The sequence below is a fragment of the Aplysia californica genome, unplaced genomic scaffold, assembly GCF_000002075.1.
Source record: "Aplysia californica isolate F4 #8 unplaced genomic scaffold, AplCal3.0 scaffold00181, whole genome shotgun sequence".
In the NCBI taxonomy this organism is placed as follows: Eukaryota; Metazoa; Mollusca; class Gastropoda; order Aplysiida; family Aplysiidae; genus Aplysia; species Aplysia californica.
The window spans coordinates 985,742-1,008,850 of NW_004797451.1; the positions used below are offsets into that span (position 1 = coordinate 985,742).

Genomic DNA, 23,109 nt, shown 5'->3' on the forward strand with positions numbered 1-23,109 from the left:
CATATAATTAATTATTTTTTTTAATGAAACGGTTTTTCTTCTTTCTCCTGGAAAAAAAAAATATAGCTTTTGGTCTTATAGCATAAGAACATCCTGCTAACGCACTGTTTTTCGTTCCAATGTCAAAAATGACAAAATACAAGATACTACAAAACAATAAAAGTAGTAACTTATAATAGTGTAAATGGACGAAAACAGGCAGGCTTGGGGAGTGAGAAAAGCGAGAAAAAAATCAAGAAGAATAGAATTCAATGTCAGACCAGATAATGTGAGGATAACAAAAGCATGAAATATATAGAAAGCAAAGTCACTGTATGGCGAAGAAAGTGAAGTTAAGAAAATTTTGAAAACGTTCGTCATTGCCATGTAAATCGTCGGTCAGGTGTTCTGACCGATACGTACTAAGACCAAAATTTGAAATTAAAATTTTTAGATTAATTTTGCTGTTAAAATAACAACAGTTTTATCGGTTGCATATCCCTAAAAATATTTTGTCGAGGGTTAAAATCTAAATGAATTTAAAAAAGACATAATAATATAGGTAGGCCTACAATTATTAAAAAGCAATGAATAGTTTCTTTTTTTATCTTTCTATCTCTATTAAAAATGTTGCTTTTTGGGCTTAGCACATTTGAACAGCATGCCAACGAAATATATATCATAAATTCTACCTTGAATAGTCCACGCAAGAGAAGAAATTGCGACCGTACAGTCTGCCCTCATCTCGCTGCTATACGGTTGATGAGTCTTCTCTACTTCAAGGTACGCACGTCTCAGCAGCTCACGGTGTATCTCTGTCTAACCACATAGGCACAGCTCGCTGGTTTTTGTTTTGCTTTCTGCGTGGGCTAACTACGAGTTACTTCGTGATGAATACTGAGACAGAAAGGTTTTTCTCTTTCATGTTTTTTTTTTTGTTTTAGAAAGAGCGTTATTGTTAGATTATGAGAAAGAATAAACAAGAAACGAAATTAGTCCAGTTCATTCTCCTCTAAAAATCGCTTTTACCTTTGAATATTTTTCGGCACAATTTTTCTCTCTCTCCATTGTTAACAGTCACAATTTGATTATAAACTTGTATTGTAATTGATTGTTGAGTAAACAATTTCTGCACACAGATTTCTCTAAAACAATCAGCTGTTCCCAAGAAGTCCGGTCTCGACACACGACACTTGAGTTCATGAACTTGAAAAATCTGGCGACACAGCCGCAGTAGCTGTCCCCGACGGACGTGGCCTCCGAGAGTGAGTGAGAGAGAGAGGGGGGAGAGAAGAAATCCGCCCTGTTCTGTGATGAAATACGTGTGTACAATAAATAAAGAACCGCGACACGGCGCTAAGTTCACGGAACGCCGTCACCGGGAGAAGAAGAACCGAGGAGAGATCGTCTGTCCTGTCGTGTGTGTGTGTGTGTGTGTGTGTGTGTGCGTGCGTGTGTGTGTGTGTATCGTCTGCTAGCTGCTGCTGCTGCTGCTGTCGCCGTTGTGTACCGTACGGGAATGATTGGTTGGTTGGTTGGTTGGCTGTGTTGGCCGATCGTACGGGTCGGGAAAGACTAGACGACTCATTCATTCGGCGAACCGTCCGTGATTTTTTTCCCATGCGCACCAGGCCTCGCGTACCCTGCTCGACTGTCTGGTCTGACTGGGATCATAATTGCCTGGTGCGGTATGGTTGGGTGAAAGTGAAACAGATTAGAAAAAGGAGGCGCAGCACATACTGCGGTACAAATATTTATTATCAATTAATTGTTATCTGTTCAGGAAATATCCGCTCTTGCTTGTTGTGTACGTTCTCGTAAGAGGACTCGAGTCTAGGGTAATCACGGAGGTTCGAGCAAATCGAAATCGATTTCATAGTCTGTGTTTTGTTTTTGCTGGGTAGATCTAGATCTAGATCTAGTTTTAAAAATTTAAAAATTATTATTATTATTATTATTTTGATAACTCCGATTAGACACGGCGTTCAAGCCCAAAGACACGAGTGCCGTGACCTTGCACTCCCTGCGAGACCTGTACCTGGACGTGAAGAACATCGACGTGCTCGGGGACGAGACTCAGAGCTGCAGCACCAGCGACACAGACAAGGCAGAACCGACTACGCCACCCATGAGTGAGAAAGTCACACCAGGGACCCACATGGTCAGTTATGTCACTTTGTGCGGTTTTGTCTTCTTCGATGTTGTTCGGATATCCCAGTGTCTCAAAAAGTCTTGTATCCATCAAAGAAAGAAGTAAAAGCGAAAAAAAGAAAAAGAGAAAGAAAGAAAGAAAAAAAGAAAGAAAGAAAGAAACAAGAAAGAAAAAACGAAAAAAAGAAAGAAATGGCACTTTATTATTTCTTGTGGGGAAATTCGGGTTACAATGGCAAATATACATACATACATAAAAATACATATTTAAGCACATATGCTTACAAAGAATACCAAATACACAATATTACACCAATGCAAACTATTTTACAATTATGCCATGCTGGTTGCCACTGTTCAGTTGTAGTTAAACAGTGTGGACTGTTAATCTTTTCATCTGATCCTTGTGTACTTAGCATGCTACTGAGAGTATCGCCAATTTTATAGCTTGTTGACCTCATTGCAGGACATCACAATGCCTCCGTGGCTGGACAGCGACATTGAGATTGTGACCTTGGGTGCGGCTCCGAACCAGGGCAGCCCACCAACCACCCCATTGATCTTCACCAGCACCAAATCGGGCAAGAACAACACACACCTGGTGGTTCTACAGCCCAGCTCAGAGCCTGTTGATGACATCACAATCAGTGAGAACTTTGTTTATTTCGCGGGCTGTAAAAATAAGCGTAGAGGTTTTAATGTCCCTATCAATACTATTAGGTTATTTAAGAGGTGGTACCTCCGAGTCTAGCATCCATCTCCGAAAGGACCGAGCCAAATGGGAAATGGGTGTAAAGTGTCTTTCCCAAGGACACAATGTCGTACTGACCTGGGGCTGCTTTGACCTTCCTTATCAGGGGCAACCTAGGCTGAGTGGGGTAGCCTACAACATCCCAGCAGACAGATGGAGTCACTTGATAATATAACTTCCCCACTTCTGAATTGAATCCCATTTGAGCAAGATATTCCATCAGAATGTTCAAACTTTGTTTTTGCCTGTAGGCTTTTAACTCTTTGAGGAAGCTCATTCTTGTCTTTCAGCAACACTTAAGATGCATTGTTTTGGAGCATTTTTTAAAAAACAAATTGTTAAATTTGATTTTTGTAAATCTTAAACTTGAAAAGGCAAACTACAACACACATTTTGTAAAACATGCGAATTTGTGCCTCTGATTTGTGTAATACAGATCAAAATGTGCCACAACATGGCCTTTGGGCTCTGTCAGACATAAGTTATGTGTTCGATACACCCTGAAAGATTCAGCCTCCTCGTAATGTCCCCACTTTTCAAGCTAAGACGGAGCACACACCAGGAAAAAGTGTTGGGCTAGGTTTTCTCTTTTCATGTTTTTTTTTTGTTTTAGAAAGAGTTTTACAGTCCTTACAACACTAATAAGTCATATAAGTGCTGAAGATTAAAGGTATTACTAGAGAATAACTTACAAAAAAAAGAAGAGATAAGGATAATAGATGAGCAAACCGTAACAGAGCACCTTCCAACCACCCAAAGACTTGAAAAGTGTTAAAAGTGGGGAAACACTATTTTTAATGAATGCAGCCTTATTGTTTCTATCTCCATCCCCAGTCATTGTGGTGTGCGTGATTGCAGCCATCTTGATCATCAGTTTGTGCGTTGCTCTGGTCCTTGTGCGGCGTCGGAAGAAGCGACAAGGAGACTACCTGGTCAAGAAGGAAGGCGAGGCCGACATGGAGCTGAAGCAACCTCTGAACCACAACGACTCGTCTCCGTATGGCGGGCCAGCCCCGTTCACATCCCACACCATGCCTCGCATGTCTCGCCCCCGCCCGCCGGCGGAGACAAACAACAAGGTTCCGTCAGATCATCTGGCCAAGCTGGATGAGTTCAGCATGATCTCCGCCATGCTGGGTCCCAGGAGTAAGACTCTCTTTTTTTTTCTATACCATCAAACTTGCTTTAATGGACATTTATAAGACAATTACCTGTACAAACAGACATTTAGGGGGCTCTTGTGGCCTAGAGATTAAGGTGTTCGCCTCTCATTCAAAAGGTTTGAATCCGGGTAGCAATGGGAAAATTTTCTTATCTGAAATTGTCTCCTTTCACCTTCTTTCCTTCTCTCTTGCAATACTCTGTCGTCTGCTTTTGTCTCCAGTTTCTGCCCCCACCCCTACAACTCCTTTGCCCCCTACGCTGGACTCCTGACTCTTTCTGCAGCCTTTCTACTGCTACACCTTGGCTCCTTCTTACTGCTGTCTTTCAGCAACACCCCTGATCTTCTGGTAGGAAAGATCTACACCTAGCCTTCTTGGACAAGGGCGAAAAATCTCAGAGGTCCTGTGTGCAAGTTGCGCACGCTTAAGATCCCTTGGTGGTCCAAAATGGATAAGAGTAGGCTTCAGCCGCCACCCGAGCAAAATTCAAAATTTCCTACCAATTGAAAATGTTTGGTGTGTCCCGCACGCTCATATGACCTTATGCAGTTGCGAGCGTCATAAAATTTTTTTTTTTTAAACCACAAAAAAAATAGCCATTTCCTGCTTCCTCCCTTGCGTATTTCTAACATCATAATGACACTGTGTAAGACGTCCACCTGCCTGGGACTACCACTTTTCTTCTTGCTTTAGATCATTTTTATTGTATCTTTTTATGTTATGGAATTCTAATCTTCTTCTTCTCATTCTTCAGACCAATTATAGTTTTGATTTCAAATTGACTGTCATACCTATGAGACTAAACTGTCCTGGTCTTTTCCTGTCACCCATCTCGTCGAGATCTCTTAGGAAGTTATTTTCCGTCTATCTCTGCCTCTTTTTCATCTTATTATGTTGAATAATTATAAAAATGTTATAACTCAATTTACACTTGTTTACATACATAGCTATGTACATAAATACATACTTGCAATAATTTTTCAACATTACACAGTTCACAATATTACACCATCAAAGACAAACAAAATCGAATTTTCCGGTCATATTTGTCCAGCACCTGTTTTTGAGCAAGGAATTATAAACTATGAACTCTCTGAACATGTAGATTTCAATGAAAAAATTCTGTGCTTGTTTCTCCTAAACTTTGCCTGAATGTTTTCAGGGCCTAAGGCAGACACTTTGCCCCACGACCCGTCTAAGCAGAGATACAGCCAGGGAAATTATGTGAGTGCCATGACAAGTTAATGATTTTTGCCTTACTGCCTGAAACTAGGCGCTTCACATGTAAAGGGTTAGGTGACAAAATGGGGTATCTCCAACTCTTTATCTTCTGTTTTTCTCACTGTAGATCATTTGATTTTTTAATCTTATCTGAGTTTAAATATTTGTTTTCAAAACATGCTGTAATCAATGATTTTGCATCTCCGACTCTTTATCTTCTGTTTTTCTCCCTGTAAATCACAAGTTTGATTTTTAATCTTATCTGAGTTTAAATATTTTTTTTTCAAAACATGCTGAGACCATTGATTTTGTACAGCTTTGATTCAGTGTTTTCTCCATCGGCAAACGGATCAAACACACTGAGTGAAACGATCAGCTCGTCCTGTGTTGGTCACTTTGTGGACATAATATGTCTTCTCTTGTCACAATACCTTTAATTCATATCTTTCTTTATGTCTCTTAATCTGTTTAGAGTAAAGTGTTTAAGAGATCAGAAAATCAGAAAATACTACAACAGATTTTCCATGCTAAAGTAGATCTTTTTCTGTTTGTGTTGAAGTAAATGGAATTAATGCCACATTATTATTTTTTTTAATATGAAAAATAAAGCGATAATGAATGAAAAGGTCGTCATATGAAAATTTGATGTGACTAAAGTATTACATAGTTACACAAGCCAGTAAAGACTAGTCCATCAGGAGTTGGAATTAGGCCTGCTCTTACTGACAAGGAAAACCAAAAAAAGACATATGTGAGACATATTGCATGTCTTAACTTGTTCGGGACATGCAGTCTGGTCATTCGATTTTGTCACTTTTTAAAGGTATTTTGTATATTTCAAAGAATACGCAACCATCAAAATAATTCCTAATAAAATGCATAGAAGACAAATAAATTAAAATCCTTTTGAGTTAAGGTTCAGACATGATGGAACTATTGTCTTTTTATAGGAAAGCATTTTGTTTGAAAACATTTTCTTTCCATTTTCAAAATGTAGCTTGAAACAATGTAAGCGGACTTTTTATCCACTTCTCCAGACACACACACACACACACATATTTTCATCTTTGTTTCCCTCTCCTAGCCTCTGACGGATGATGAGGTCGACTTTATCAATCCCATCTACAACGCAAGAAAACAACGACCGGCTTCCTCCATATCAGAGGTCTTGGAAGAACTGGAGAGACGGCAAGTGCCACTTCCTAACGGTAAAACGTCAAGATCTGATTTATCTAAACTTTCTTATGTTGGCAGGAAAATGGTAAAAGATATCAGTGCAGCTGGTTTCTGTTTACTTTCTCAGGCTAATAGGAAAGTGGTAAAACATTATTGGCAGTTTGGAAAAGTAATAAGAAATAAGGAGACTTGTGGGCTGCAGTTTGATCTATAGGCAATCCCAAAATAAATGGTAAATATTTCACCTAAAGGACTTCATCAGAAACTTAATAACACATGCTTTAGCCAAATCAGGTTCTGAAGTATACCTTTCCTGCCAAATCCTTAGAAAAAAACACTTTACACAAATTTTAAGTATTTCACCCTGGTAAGATTGGGTAACTGACTAAAAACTATGAAAGATCTTTTCTGTACGTTCATCTTGGAGCATTTGTTAACCCTGTAACATCACAGTTTGTGTCAAGTGCTTTTCAAGATTATTTGAGAACATTTATAGATCTGCCAGGGTAATAGTAGGCCTACACTGTTCAGTGCATAAAGCATGTTTACTCTCAGCAGGCATATATGTTAATTAAATGCAATCAGTTAATATTAATATTATCATCATCATCATCATCATCATCATCATCATCATCATCTTCATCATCATCATTAGTAGTAGTAGTAGTAGTAGTAGTAGTAGTAGTAGTAGTAGTAGTAGTAGTAGTAGTAGTAGTAGTAGTAGTAGAAGTAGTAGTAGTAGTAGTAGTAGTAGTAGTAGTATTTTATTGTTATTATTATTATTATTATTATTATTATTATTATTATTATTATTATTATTATTATTATTATTATAATTAATGATATTGTCTTTATTGTTATTATTTTATTTATTATTGTTATTATAATTTTTTTAAAATATTATTGTTATTATTATTTTATCATCATCATTATTATTGTTATTATTGTTATTATTATTATTATTATTATTGTTTTAATTTATGATTATGATGTAAGATGGTAACTAAACTGAAGAGCACCATCTCGTTTTTGCCAGGTACCCCAGCCCTAGAGGATCCGGTCCGGCGCAGCCACGGCGAGGGAGAGCTGGAGTGGGACCACCAGGCAGACACCACCACGCCCGCACACAATGTGAGACTTCTCTCTCACTCCGCATCACTGGGTCTTTGTTGTTTTCTGCACACCTGTCTAGTCATGTACATTTGATTTTCTGTGTTTGCGATGCAGTCTAAACTTTTTTGAGGGTGTCTTGTAAAAGAATTGAAGGCAAAAAGCTAGAGATAGGGGTAGCTCAAGAGTAGGTTAAATAAGGAATGAGGACAGATGAGCGACAGAAAAAAAACCCAACCCTGAATGATATAGGGGATGTGTTTTATAAAATATCTGACCAGAGAAATGAATATTGAACCATGGTTGCCAATGTTTGAATTTATTGATCTCCATGAAGAGAAATTTCCTGAGGCATGGTAAAAACATACACAAAAATCAGTGTTTCATCTGTCTAGAGATTGTCTGAACTGTGAATCGTGGGAGCACCAATGAATACCCTGTCTTTTGATCTTATCCTTGGAGAAAACACTCTGATATCCGTCTGATCAGAATTTGTGAACGCGGGGATGAATATGTAACCTCTTGTATGTGCAGGCCAGTGTATAACTCTGAGAATAATCACTCTTTTGTGCAGGGAGTTGCTCCTGTGGAAAAGCAACAAGGATGATTTTGGCGCAGCGTGGGGCAGAGGGTCAGTTATTGGAAGGTGGAAAGCTACCATCTATTCAAGCAGGATCTCTTCCTTGCTCGCTTTTCTCACTAAGACCTTAAATTTTTGCTCTTGTTGAGTTGAGATGCATCTCGGGGTCTTTCCCGCTTATTCCATCATTCAGTTGCAAACCAATTTCCCTGCTTCGACCTGGACTAATTTGAGACTGCGAATGTTGACTCTGTTGAGGATCAGCGAGCGCGCTGTTCGGCCATGATGTGATTTGATTTGCCTTGACGTCTTTAGGAACAATGTGGCAAAGAAAAAATGGTGCTGCTGCATGAGATTCTTTATCATAAACTGACAGCTTAGCTGATTATTTTCTGATAATAGCATAGCATAAAAGAAATACTTTTATTTATTCCTGTTGGGGGTGTATAAAATACAAACTTTAATAGTTTTTCAATGTTACGTATGACACAATACCCCATAAGTACAGACAATCAACATATTATTTGTTCCATTCTTAGATCAAATGAGGTTCTTTTTAGACTGTTTTGGATGCATGACCACTTTGTTTTGACCTCTTTGCTTTCAATGTGCTTTGCTGCAGATGTTTAAGACTTTCGTTTTTATCAGTGCAAAAATTGGGTCATACACTTTTATTTGCTGCAAAACCATTATCATTACTTGGTGATTTTCTGTGTACTACTTTTGAACTACTTTTCATAACAGATGAATAATTATTTAAATTCTAAGCTGCTTTTAAAAAAAATTCAAATTCAAGCAGAATTTACTTAGTGGCGTGGGCAGTTTTGTTTTCACTATAATTACACCAACAGCTTTTGCGGGTCAAATCATATCTCAGTATCTGTTTGCTTTTATTCTTCTTCGCAAATATGCATTTGTCTTGAAGTCTTTGTCTTATTTGATGGTCATCCAACTTATGCTTGATGTTTACTCAGTTTGAGACACATGCTGAATATCTTTAAAAAATGTTACTCTCTGATTTGGTTTTCACACCAATATCAACAAGTTTTATTTGTTTTCACACCTGTATGATCAAATTATATATTCTTACGAAAGAGACGGGCGACACATTTGAAAGATGGTTGTGGTCTTTTTTATTTTTATTGTTGTTGTTTTTTTATTTATACAATTATTTTTTTAACAGTTGCTTATTTAAGTTGTTTTTCTGTTATGTTAATCACCATCATCCCATCAGGAACCATGGGTTTGAGTGGAGCTGCGGTCAAAGTCTGAATATTGATCCCTGACTTTGTCCTAAAGCAACTCTAGTAAGGAAGTTTCTTTGACAAATGAATCACTCAACTTCTCTCACTGTAGGAAGACATCATGTTTTTCAATAAACCTTTGCTGGGCCCAATTCCTGATGAACTAGAAGAGTCCCATCTCAGCAGTTTCTCGGGCCACCCGTCAAGTTTTGGGGGTGACAGCTACCAGGTTTGTGCTGAGTGTAACTGTCCCTAGGATCCTCACCCTACTAGACTTGTTTGTGGTTCCGACTGAATGCTGTGTCTTCCACGCACCATGCGGTGTTCAGCTTATGGTGCATAGGCTGCTGTGTAGCACTAGCTCCTTATCATTAGTGATGTACCTCGTTTTAGGAGATTAAATTTCAATTGTACCGAGTAATGAAGCATGAGAAGTTACCGTCTGAAAGAAGTGAGGAGTCCACGGGAAAAACGTGAATAGTCACAAACTGAAAATTGTGAGTGTATCAATCTTGAATGCTTGTTGACTCATAACAGTATTTCCATTCAACTGTTGATTGATTATTGTCGTTAGATTTCCCATTCAACAAACAATAATTAACCACCAATCAAACAAATATGAAGTTATGAGTCCACAAGCATTAAAAATTGACACCCTCACAAATTCCAGTTTCTGAATATGCTCGTTTTTCCTGTGGACTCCTCAAGTGGGAGTAAGTCTCTATTATAACAAGATCCTTGTCTAGAATTAAAGAATTAAATGCTAGTAAATGTTTAGAGTGCTGCGGAAATCAGAGTGGAGAAAATATACAGTTGAACTTGCTCTAACGGCAACCTGTTCAACACAGTCACCCGTACCAGTGATCTCTTCCTATTTACCCTCTCACGTTTTTTTACATTATAATGGCCCTGTCCAAAACGTTCACCTATCTATGACATCCAATTTTCTCTTGGACAATTGATGGAAGGTGAGGACAATTTCAACTGCATTAGGAAGTGAAAAGATGGGATTATCATTGAGAGACACAAAGTGTGCAAGGAGTACAGACCATTTATATCCTTTTTTCTATTTTAAATTGACAAATGCTGGTAAATGATTATAAACTTAAATGCCAAATCGAGTTCTGTCAACAAAATTGACTGTAAAGTGATCGATGCACTTTGTCCTATATTCGCTAAATATCATAGGCAAAATCTATTTAAATTTCTTTACGCCTTTTCATGAGGGTTTGTCCCACAAAGACATTGTCCTTTTTTAAGTGGAATACATAAAATTATATTGAGAGTTTAGCATTTTAGGGTCGTTAACAGCAACGATAGTAGAAAAGAGGGGTAAGAATGTAGCACTGATTCACTTGCAGATCTCGAGCAGCCCAGCTGTAATGAAGTATGATCTTTGTCTCTTCGGAAAAATGAAAGACACTAAATGCAGGTCACTTCGATCTGGTGGAAATGGTTACCTGATAAAAGGCAGTGGAAGATCTTGTCAGTACGTTAGTGGTTGAGTGCTGTAAAACAGCTGAGATCTCGTCTAAGAAAGATCTTGTCAGTTTGTTAATATTTGAGCACCTGTAAAATGGCAGCTTTCACTGAATGCTTCCCAAGAAGCTTAGAGTGTTTCAGATTGTTCCTGGGTCTGTTGAGGAAATGATAAACTGTAGGCCTAGTGTAAAGCATATGGCGGCTACTTTCTAGTGAAGATATGTGCTATGTAGGTGCAAACTATTATTATCTAGTATTATATTGTGTTGTAGTTCCCAACTCTTCAAAGATATTGACGAAGAGAATGAAATGGCTTCCATCTTTTCTGATAAATGGTGTAACTATTTAGATTTTATTATTGTCAGTAGTTGTTATTTTATGTTTGTATTGATAGTTTCGTCAAGAATTTTTATATGTTATCTGTTTTTCTAATAAGTTTTTTCAAGAACTTTTTTGGTACCTATTTTAATATGTATAAAACTGTACTCATCTTTGTGTTGAAGTGTAAAAACCCACCAGACTAATTTCTTGTCATGTTTGTGTACTGCGCTCTCCATTCTCTCCCCTGCATGACATGTCTCTCTCTCAGCTTTCAGTTGCTTCCCTTTGCTGTCCCAAAATGCTGGTGCTCTCTGCATTACAGAGGTTGATGCTGCTTTTTTACCCAGATTTCTTTGAAAACAGATTTTTGTATAGAGTCACTGTTTATTGTACTTAAATCTCTTTTACTTTTTGGGGGTTTCTTTGCAGGAGGTTGGAGGGTGCCACTGTCACGTCTTGTTTCTTAATTTTCCAACTTTTGTTTATGTATCTTACTTTTTCTTTGAACTTACTTGCAGTTAATGCATTTAAGCACTTCTCTTTGCTAAAACGTATCTATTTTCAACAACACTAGATGTTTTGTTACTATTTGAAGCTAGATATCATATCGGGGCTGGATTCATATATTTATGAGAAGGGAGGTTTGAGGGTGTCTCTTTCCTATCCCTCTGTTACCTATGTCTGCTCTCTTACTCTCTCCGTGCACCATATGACTTTGATAATTACTTTCTACTTTCTTATGTTAGATTTAGATATACCCATTTGAAGGATTTTAACAAAGTAAAATAATTAATAAATTTTATTCACTACCAGTATGTTAATCATAGCCTAATGAAAATACCAATGTGTGCTTATTTTCATGAGAACTTGCTGGGAATAGGTCTACAAGATGTAAGAGTTAAAAAAGTGTTTTGCACTATTAATTCCTGTTATCCACAATGAGCAGATTTTGATTTTATGTGCTCTAAGTCAATGCTGCTATTTCCTATTATAGTAGACTCAAAATACGTTTGAGTTATACTGACTTTTTCTTGTCATTTTAGAAGGCAGACACACTGGAGGGTTCGAACTCACCACCGGGGTCAAGTCACATGACCAGCGGGGCAGAAGGTAACGGCGACTCGGGCTATGAGGCAGAGTCAAGGCCAGAGGTCACAGAGGACGACATCACTCCGGAGACCTTGAACGACGATGACGACCCTGACCATCCTCACAAACTGTTCTCATTCCACGTCCCAGACATTCACATGGACGGCTCGCCCAACCTCTCCGGGCTCAGCGCTAAAGAAAGGTTGCTGCAGGAGGGCACTAGTGTCTGACACTACAGTGGAGATACGTATCCGCTTATATCCACATACATCCACAGTTTTGTGAAAAACTTTCAGGTGGATGTATGTATAAGCTGGTATCCAGGAATATCCACACTTGTGTGAAAAATCTTCAGGTGGCTCTCCTGTCTGATGCTCTCATGGATATATCTATCCACTTATGTCCACATATATCCACTCTTTTGTGGAAAAAACTCAGATGGATGTATTTATCCACTAGTATTCACAAATATCCACACTTTTAGGAAGACCACTCCGTTGGATATATCCCCTTATATACAGGTATAGCCAAAGTTTTGGAAAGGACACCCCAGTGGATACATGTCCATTTATACCCATGTATGTATATATCGACATTTTTGTGGAGAGCACTCATTATATATCCACAGTTCCGTGAAGATCAGTATTAACGGATTTAAAGTGTGTTCTGCTACTGATTCTCATTTTGTGGCTCTGGATTATAATTGTCAGTGATTTCAGCTGAATTTGGAAATTTGGAGACGGTCGTTATTTGGTTTATTATTGGTTATGTCAGCTGAATTTTGCGACAAGTCTTTAAAATATTTTCCAAGGAGGAGAGAAGGAAATGGAAATGGGAACCACTGACTGTGCCGAGCAAGACAATTCCTGAGAGATGAGAGAGAAATACAAAACACTGGAAACCCCAAAGGCAGTGGGGTCCACATGAACTGAAATCTGTGGGACCACCGGATTTTCTTTGGTCAAATGGGGTTTTCGGTTTGGAGAGGTTGCTCAAAGAGAAGGAAAAGAAACTAAGAATTTTTTTTTTTCCAGTTTGCTGGTGTTTTTGGATCAACCATGTTTGGTTTACGGGGACCCCATTGTATATATAGGCAACACCTGAAGAAACACAAGATAATATGTCTCATGACGCGGTGGAATCAGGCGCTTGTCATTTTTGGGGCATGTGGAGTTGTTGATATCATCTTAAAGGTTATTCATTTGCCTTGCTTTCGATGAAAAGATTATCCATTTATCTTGAATAGAAGTTGAGATATTTGAGATTGAAGGAGGTGGGGTCGCCTGGTTTCAGAAGTAAAATTAGCGAGAAAATGGCCGGTCAGAGTTTGGTGATTTGCAAAGCATATGAGTCCTTGGACACTGCAAATTTACATTTCTTGTGCCTTTAATCAACAATTGTCCATAATATCCACATATAAAAGTGTTTTTGAATGGACATACAAGGTGTTGGGCCAAAAAACAAAAATTTTAAAAAGATTTCCAAACTGACCGAGAAATGCCGATTTCTCAGATTTCAACAATTTGACGAGCGCCTGATTTCACCACGTTGCCTCACCTATAACAATGATTCTCTTGTTGTAATCATGGCTGGCATATTGTTGGTCGCCTCTATGCTGCGCCATGTGTTTTTCAGCCAAGGTTGTTGTGTCTTGCTTCAAGGACACACCCCAGTACCCACCCACGTAAACGCTGTGACACCGACATGTGCTTGACATCATTGTGGGTCTGTGGTTGGTTTGTTACTTTGAGACATTTGTACACTGTAACAGACATAACCAGGGCAGTTACTGTAATGGAAACTTTTCCTAGCCTTAAGTGTTTTTTTTAATTTTTGGTTGGAACAAATGGCTCCCTTGCATTGATGATTAATTTCATCCAAAGTACCCTGAAAATGTTCAATGACTGAGTTCTATCTTATGAAATGTTAATGTCAAGAAGTGTGAAAGAGGTATAAATTTACTCTGTAAGTGGCATAGGTCTTTGACCACTGAGTGTTTTCAGTGTCTCCTTTTGTACATGTTTACTGGGCCTAATTTACCTGTTGATGCTCGCAAGGGTTCCTTCAGAACTAACATTTTAGGACACTCAAGTTCCTTAATCCTTTGAACCCTGAACCTTGATATTTCCCAAGTCCACATCCGTGGACCTCTCAAATATGTGGTTATCCTCTGATGTACAGTCCACACAGGATGCTGGTTAGTATTCCCCCACCTGATTTAATGGCCCTATGGGTTCAAAGGGTAAATGCAAATGGAGCAAAATCAAGCTTGGAGAATTTGACAAGGAGATCTTTACAGTCATTACAATAAGAATTAAAGTTGTAACGATGTAGTAAAATAGCCTTTAGAATACGAGGGCTGATGGAACAGCCATAGTGGAAGGTGCATCCACACATCTCTAGATGGAGAGGGGAGGTATGGCTTTGTGTTATGTAAGCTAAATGATGAGAACAGAACAATACAAGGAAAACAAGCAACTCCCAGTTTTGTGGAACCAGCAGTGTGGCAGAAGGAGTGGAAGAGAGAAAGACGAGGTCATTAGTATTTTTTACAGCTATGTGGATTACATACAACACTTACAATAAATACATGTGCAGATATTTCAGCTTGGTTAAAGAACCAAATTGCGACATGCTCAAGATAATATATTTGATTTTTTTTTCCCTCAACATAGCTCAAAATAACTTGAGCTTCCATTGAAGAATATTATAGAGCAGGCTTCCTGAAAATGTGCAAATTTTGTTTAATGCCAACAGTTTTGGCTTTACCTAAGTATTATGAGCTATATTGTAAACAAGGCAACATTCCTTACCTCTGCGCACATGATGGCAGGATCACACAAGAGCTTGCATTCAGACAAAATCAGACAAAATGTCTTCATTAAGGGTTGGAATCTGTAAGAAACAAGGTAAATTGCCTGGGACTTTATATACATATATGAATATAAAAATATTATATCTTTTTTTTCTACTTGTCATATATTATTTTTTTTAATAGTTAAGTTTGTTTGTGGGTTGTTGTTTTTTTTTACTTTAGTCAAACTTTTGCCAGCAATTTCATAACATAATATTGTGTTTCTTTGAGCCTATGAATAAATCACTGCCTAAATGAATCATTATTTGCTGAACTTCACACCTTCGCTCATCACATTTTGCCTTTTTCATTAACATTCTAGAACAGGCATGGGCAAGCGTATCCAAGTCAGGGGCCAGATTAAGCGATTCTGAATATGTCGTAGGCCAAAGCAGGAGAAATTTAGGTGAAATTGGGTAAAAGACCCGAACACTCTGAAGAGAGAGTAAAACTGGTACTGTAGCTTAGCCTTTATCTCTCCAGGACATTTCATGAGGTAAGACATTAGATCTATTGCTACCAGCTGGGTCTGAACATTGTAATATTAATATTCAAGATGGACAGTTTTGTTTTCATTAATTATAAACTCACTGTTGGCCACATTCATTATTGATTACAAGGTTGAATCATGGGCTCAACTGAAATTGCTCTAGGGCCAGATCTGGCCCGTGGACCAAAGTTTGCTTATGCCTGTTTTAGAAGTTTTTGAGTAAGATAGTCCGAGACAGCTTTACTGGAAGTCTCATGGTCTATGGAAGTATAAACAGAAAACTGAACATACTTGCTGTGAGCGTAGCATAAGGTTTTTGCTTTCTTGTGTCTGGACCCACCAAACTGATACCTTGTCACAAGTTCCTCAATCTACATGTATTGTAATAAACTCGAAGGGCTTAAGGGCTGTGGGAAAGAGTAGGTTGTCTTGGAGGTTCAAACTTCCCTACCTCCCTATAATAGACGACTTTTTCTCAAAATGTTCGGTAACCAAGTGGTTTGGTGCTCCTTCAACACAGTTTTGTCTTTGAAACCGTAGAGATTGAGAATTTTGTGATGATCCCAACTTTGTAGACAAATGGACAAGTAGACGAATAGAAAAATAAACAGTATAGATTGTAAATGAAGTAATCAGCTTTTTCTACTTTTTCAAACTTTTAGGACATGTCATTTTTGTCTCAAAACCCTTCATGAGTACCTGAGTTGTTTGTGACTTGAATTGTTCGATTGTTATTTCCTGTCTCATGTTGATTTCCTGCCGTCAGTAGTTACACCTATTGTTTAAACGCTGAAATCTCTTTACATGAAGAGGTGCCTCTGCCTTATTGAATCCTCTGTTTGAATTTGTTGTGCCGTTTGGAGGGAAAAACCTAGCACTAGAGAATCTCAATAAAACTGACTTTTTAAACGATTTGCATCAAGATAAAAGTTCCCACATCTTTCTATCTTAGTATGGTATCGATTTCTTTCATTTCTATATACAAACGTTTCTGAAACTGAACAATTTGGACAGAAATTATTGCTCTTGAAATTTTTATTCTCAATTTGTCACAAAACTTGATGCAGTTATAAAGTACTAGGTTTTTCACTTCAAATGGCATCATTGTCCTCGGCTGCTGAACAATCAAAGTCTTGCATTGAGCTTTCTCTGTGCTATGAAGGTTGTGGCTCATCTCACTTCCATCAATAATGTGAAACATTTGATCAATAGCGGTTCTTCTCTTCACAATGTCTGCCCTCTTCCCTTCTTACTTCATTCAACTTGGAATGAACTGAGCCAGTGAATGCTGTCTTCATTAAATACTGTTCAGACAATGCTTTAAAAAGGGTATATTATAATGTCACCAATTTGTTTCTTCATATTAAATGTTCAGATGTGTACCACAATTATTGTTCTCTCAGAGAGTAGCAGTGTGGCTTGAGAAGGCAACGGCCAGAATGTGTATAGTGTTTGATGACAGTATCGGAGAATTCCTCTGTCTGTTGCTTTGTTAGTATTAGTATTTGATTCTTACACACGGGTGTTCAGTTTGTACAAAATTGTTTGACCGATATCTTTATTGGTTCTTTCGTTATTGCAAGATGATTGTTTCTCATTCCTGTTTGCTTTTATAGAGTTTGACTAGATTTGCATGAAGTTGTATGTATAAATGTATTAGTGATGACTATTTGTCTTAGTCTCCAGTGCTATAAAGGAGTTGAGAGTTTGAGAAGTACATAATCATGATAAAAAACAAGTGAAGAAACATAGTCAGACTAAAGCAATACTCAAGACCTGTTCTAAACTAGACATAATAAATTAAGACCCTAATGGAAAAATGGCCAAAGTCATATTTTCAAGTTTTGATATTTTAAAACAAAATTTCAGTGTACAAAACAAACTGGACAATTTGCTATAGAGCCATCTTTCAAAAAGTGTCTCTAACTTGCACCTTTTGTTTAGTTTAATGTTTCGGAGTGAAATTTGGAAGTAGAGCACGTGGTGAAGACGATAATTCAATAACTCTGAGTTTGTGACTTTGATCATTTTTTTTTTCCAATGTGGTCTTTAAATGCATTTATTGTTGTGAAATAAACCAACATGAGCTAGTTCTGCATAGACCTAGTGTTGCTTGAAGCTAGCGCACAATTTATCATTCCACATATGACTAAGTTCAGCATCTACTTCCTTAATCAACTTTGTGTTGTTGTCATGTATGGAATAAGTTCTCTGGAAATTCCGTGATGTGATGACCATTTTGTACATAAGTCTTCATTCCGTTGTCCGTACAAACAATCTATGTTATGATTCTGTGACTGGTCCATCGTTGTAGTATTGGTAATGAAATCCAAACATAAACCACCTACAAAGAGTATTTGTTCACGCTAGTCCTGAAGGTGGGCTAACCTGTTTAGAGGTTGGCGGACCTTTGTGAAGGCCAAGACGCAAAATTTATTTGGCTTTAGCAATGGTATATTGGAGTTTGAGTAGACACTTTGGGCTTTTGACCAACTTAATGTACAAATTGTGTCAATAAAGTGCCTCTATGTTATATTGTATATTCTGTTTGTAATGAAATGTCCTTCAGTATGGAATCAAGAAGTTGAAATATTACTCTATGACATATAACTTAACACTTACAAAACTTAACTTAACTCAGTGAAGTATAGGCACAATGCTGACAGTTGGCAAACAGGATGGGAGTGCAGAGAGGAGAAGTAGAATTGTCAAAATTGGAAATGTGTTTACATCTCTATCAACACACTTTATATCATTTAGCAGTTAGACTGCTTCAATCCTGAGTGGGATGTACTCATCATCCTGGCAGAAAGACGGAGATACCCAATAAAATACTATCCCATGTGGGAATTGAGATGGAGATACCCAATAAAATACTAGCCCAAGTGGGAATTGAGATGGAGATACCCAATAAAATACTATCCCATGTGGGAATTGAGATGGAGATACCCAATAAAATACTATCCCATGTGGGAATTGAGATGGAGATACCCAATAAAATACTATCCCATGTGGGAATTGAGATGGAGATACCCAATAAAATACTAGCCCAAGTGGGAATTGAACTCATGCCTTTTGTGTGGCATGGAGAAGGAGAGTTGAGGGAGGGGGGGGGGAATCAAAATTGTGAGGGGAGTTCATTGTAGCAGTTTTCCAATTTTGTATTGGGGAAAGAACTGTCAATGTTATTCCACAATCTCCAAAATTCATTTCTGGGGGTGTCCAGATAAAACTGTTATGCTAATAAATACATCAAAGGGCTTCGTACTTCATCGTTTCATTGTGCTTCGTTGTTTCTTTACAAATTTTAATTGAAAAATAATGAGTGGCCAAATGATGATTCTGATTTGGGCACTCCTTTTTACTATTTTCTCTAAACTTTAAAAAGTTGACTTATGCACTTGTAATATGACACGGACAGAATGTTGGTCAGAAGCTCATATGTTACCTTCTTCTGACATCTTAGAACAAATGTTGTGACGATCTGCTTATCATTGGTGTCTGTGGTGTAGTGGTTAGGCACTCCACTGTCGCACACAGGAAACCCAAGTTCGATTACCGAGTGGGAAGAAATTTTTGTTGAGTATATCAATCTTTCTGATGGGATGTTTATCCCCCTCAGCTCGGGTTGGCCCTGATGGGCGGAGTCAGAAGCCTGCCTCTTAAATGATCTAAATTGTGTCGATGAGGGCATAAAAACACGTTCATTTTTAAATTATTGAAAAACCTGTTAGTCTCATTGCTGACATCTTTTATTTTTGTGGTGAACATCATACTTTTTTGTATACAGCAATATTATTTATCTTTACAACTCATGAACTCACATGCGATCAGCTCACTATCCCCCCTACCCCGTCCCCATTATCCATTAAAATGTTTTAATTAGGGTTTACTGTCTGATGTGTATGCATACAAGAACTTCAATGAAAGAACAGGCTAAGTCACATTTTGCAACATCTTGAGATATGCTTGGTTCATTTTATTTCTTCTTGTCCCTTCTCACTTAAATCGTAAGTGATAAATTGATCATAATTATGAGTAAGCTCCAAATGGAATACATGGGTTGCCTTTGAAAAAACAAGCAAAGTCTCTGTTTTCCCTGGCATCTGTGTGTAGCGGTTATGTGCTTCACTGTCACGTGCAGGAGACCGGAGTTCGATTCCCAAGGTTAGAAGCCCACCTCCTAAATGATCTAAATTACGTTAATGAGGGCATACAAATACATACATTTTTTTAAAATTTAAACTTTTTTTTCTAGTGAAAAATGGGATGTCCTTCTTCAAGTTTTAGGGGTTTTTTTCTCAAAATTTAAAACGTGTGACTTATCCTTTTCTTTCACTGGGGTCCTTTTATCCTCATGGTCATTACAACACAACTGCCAGAGACATTTATTTTTTTACAGGTTTCTAATTACTGGCAAGGTTCAAGGTAGAAATGTCTGTTAATTGTTTCATATCTTCAGTATAACAGGGTAGGGTTCTGTTTTGTGGACTAAAAATCAAACTGAGACATTTCACTTTTGCCCAAGTGATAAGGTCGACTTTTAGGTAAACACTGGGGGGGGGTAGGTAAGTTTTCTCAAAACAATGACATTGGTAATTATATTGACTGTGACCATGTATGTATTGTAATTTACTGCCACTCATACTGCGACCGTCAGTGTCACATTCTGTCTGAAGGCACAAGTGTCAGATATTATCTTTGTTCACAGTATAATTATGTGCCTATTTGACAAACCTGTCTCAGGTTGATCACCTGTCCTTCGATGTAGCTTGTGTATTTTCAAAGCATTTTTATTTTTTCTTCAAACATCTGTGCAACAATTAATGTATTACTTATTCATGTTTTTTATTTCTTTTTTGTTTGTTTGTTCTTCAAAGCATGATTGTGCTGCAGCCTTATACTACAGAATTGTAATCCAATTGCTCTGCTGTATTGTTTTTCTCATCTTGTATTTTCCTGATCGTTGTAAGTCTTCAGAGCATCTAGTCAGTCATCCTTAGCCATCTTCCAACAAAACTGCAAAAACTCTACCCCTTTTCGGAGACAATTTCCATCTGTACATGAAGCGATCTTTTGGTTTATGATGAGCAATTCAGAATGTAAGTAGGTATGCAAAAAGTGAGTGTTGATTGAGTGCATGTTTGTGAGTGTGGAAAGAAATGAAGTTTTTGTAGATAATGAGAGAGGAATGTGTGAGTCTTATGAAGAATGCTATATGAACTTTATTAAACATCTTTTGTTTATCTCTCATCTCAGCATTTTGTTCTTCGTTATCTGTTTTACTTTTACTGTAAGCACGATGGACCCAAGTGCACATCTGAGGGGAACTTAGATACTGGAAGTTCTTAAGTTTTAATAAGAATTTTTTTTTGCATTTACAACAAAAATAGATCATGCCTATAAGATAAGAGGTGTTACAAAGAAAAGGAGCAGAAGAGATAAGGACGACAGATGTGTGATAAGAAAGAAAGAGAAAACAACACCAGAGCACCCATCAACCTCCCACTATTGTTTCTTTTCCATTAGCACAATGGACCTGAGTGCATGTGTGTGTGTGTGTGGGGGGGGGGGGCTACCTTTACACTTTTGTGCACCAAATGTTTGCCTTAGTACATGGTGGTGTGTGTCTAGCAGTTGACATGCAGCAGCCGAGGTATATAGATACTAAAAGTAAGGGGGTGCCGTTAGCCTAGTTAGGTGTCACGCTCAGCTATGGAGGAGATGACCCGGGTTTCAATATCCAGTGGAGCAGTGGAGTATATTTTTGAACTTGTTGTTTGGGACGTTTCCGAGCCTCTCCATTCACTTGGTTCAGTCCGATTGGAGAAGGATGTTAAGTTCGGAAGTTCTGCCTCTTAACACTTTGCAGTCACTTGGCGCAATAATGTGCCGCTGAAAATTATCTGTTCCAGTCACCTGAGGCATTTCTGCGTCAGGCCCAAGAAGTCGTTAGCAGTCACTCTCCTGGCTGGGAGACCAGATGGGGTATTTTGTACTGCTGGCGGTGTGACTGCAAAGTGTTAAATAATCTCACAGAGTTGAACAGAGCACAAAACACTTACCAAACATACACTATCATACATAGTTGTTCAGGAACAGTCTGAGGAAATTCTTGCTGCATCTAGTAATACGCTTCCCCACTTGAATCAGGGGAAGTAAAAATCCCTGAGAAAAAAGCCAGTCGTTCACCGAGTACTCCTGGATGAACCCATTGTATCAAAGCAGGAATGTTTAGCTTTAGTTTTAGTTTTAAAATTTTGGTACATGTAACACAAATAGGTCATATAAGTACTGGAGATTAGAAGTGTTACTAGAGAGTAACATACAAAGAAAAGAAGGAGAAGAGATTTAAGGCAAATAAAAGTTTGAAAGAGCAGCAAACCATACCAGAGAACCTGCCAACCACACACACGCAGGGACTTTGAAATAGCCCTGTAGTCAAGCTGCAACTGTAGAAGAAGAATCATCAATTTTTTTTTCAAATCTGAATAAACAGTACATGGATATGATGAAACTCAAGAAATCAAGACACATCAAAGCAGTAAAGTTCTCTGTGAATTTATTCTGCACTTCGTCCAACACTGACCACACAATTGCAGATTCCCTGAGTTTGTCATTAACCAAAACATATTCAGCCATAAGTTATACATTGTTATTAAAGAAAAGGAAGAAATGGTTTAAAATACACACACAATATCTTTTTGGTGCTCAAATTGACTAAAAGTATAGCAAACAGTACTTTACAAACTGATAAATAATTCTTTTAGTCTCAGTGTAAACATTACGGGACAAAAAAAGAAATTTTAAAAACGTATGTAATAAAAAAGCAACCAGGATTCATTTAGGAATTCCCTGTTTCTTATAATGCCACATGTTGTGTATTCAATTTTGAATCACTCTCACATTTATCAATGCAATTTTTTAATATATATCTTTGTATTCTGTTCTTTTTGTTTTTTTACATTCATGTTGAACAACTGAACTGTCACTTCAGTCCCACACACACAACACGAAGAGGCAAAACAAAAGTCACACCGCACAGAATTTTTATATATCAGACATCAAACGTTCAAAAACAATTAAGTCCAACTGTTTCAAATAATGATTACTATCAACATGGTCAAAACAGTAGTTAAAACAAAAGTATAAAACACGTTCAAAACAAACGTACAAAATATGACAAATGTACAAAATATTAGTCGTAACAAATCTACAAGGCACAGTCAGTGCTTCATAACAAAAGGTACTGGTACATATGTGTCACAACGCGGTGGATTCAGGCGCTCATCAATTTTTGGGCATGTGGAGTTATTGGTATCATTCGATAGCTTATCCATTTGCCTTACTTTCACCGAAAAAAATGCCTGTCTATCTTGAATAGAAGTAAAGATATTTGCGATTGAAGGAGGTGGGGTCACCTAGTTTCAATAGTAAAATTAGGAAGAAAATGGCTGCCAAAGTTTAGTAACTTCAATACCTTGAGGGTCCTTGGAAA

General features: G+C 37.8%; 1 protein-coding gene across 1 annotated transcript in view; it reads left to right on the forward strand.

Moving 5' to 3' along the window:
* The window catches only part of LOC101853086 (contactin-associated protein-like 2), a gene marked incomplete in the record, with an annotated part of 226,156 nt that extends 212,753 nt beyond the window's left edge, over positions 1-13,403 (forward strand). The window contains 8 exon segments of the mRNA XM_035969774.1: positions 1,956-2,140; positions 2,597-2,777; positions 3,716-4,027; positions 5,207-5,268; positions 6,350-6,473; positions 7,478-7,572; positions 9,488-9,604; positions 12,222-13,403. Of these exon segments, the coding sequence (XP_035825667.1) occupies positions 1,956-2,140; positions 2,597-2,777; positions 3,716-4,027; positions 5,207-5,268; positions 6,350-6,473; positions 7,478-7,572; positions 9,488-9,604; positions 12,222-12,497 (1,352 nt within the window).
* Positions 13,404-23,109: the final 9,706 nt, after the last annotated feature.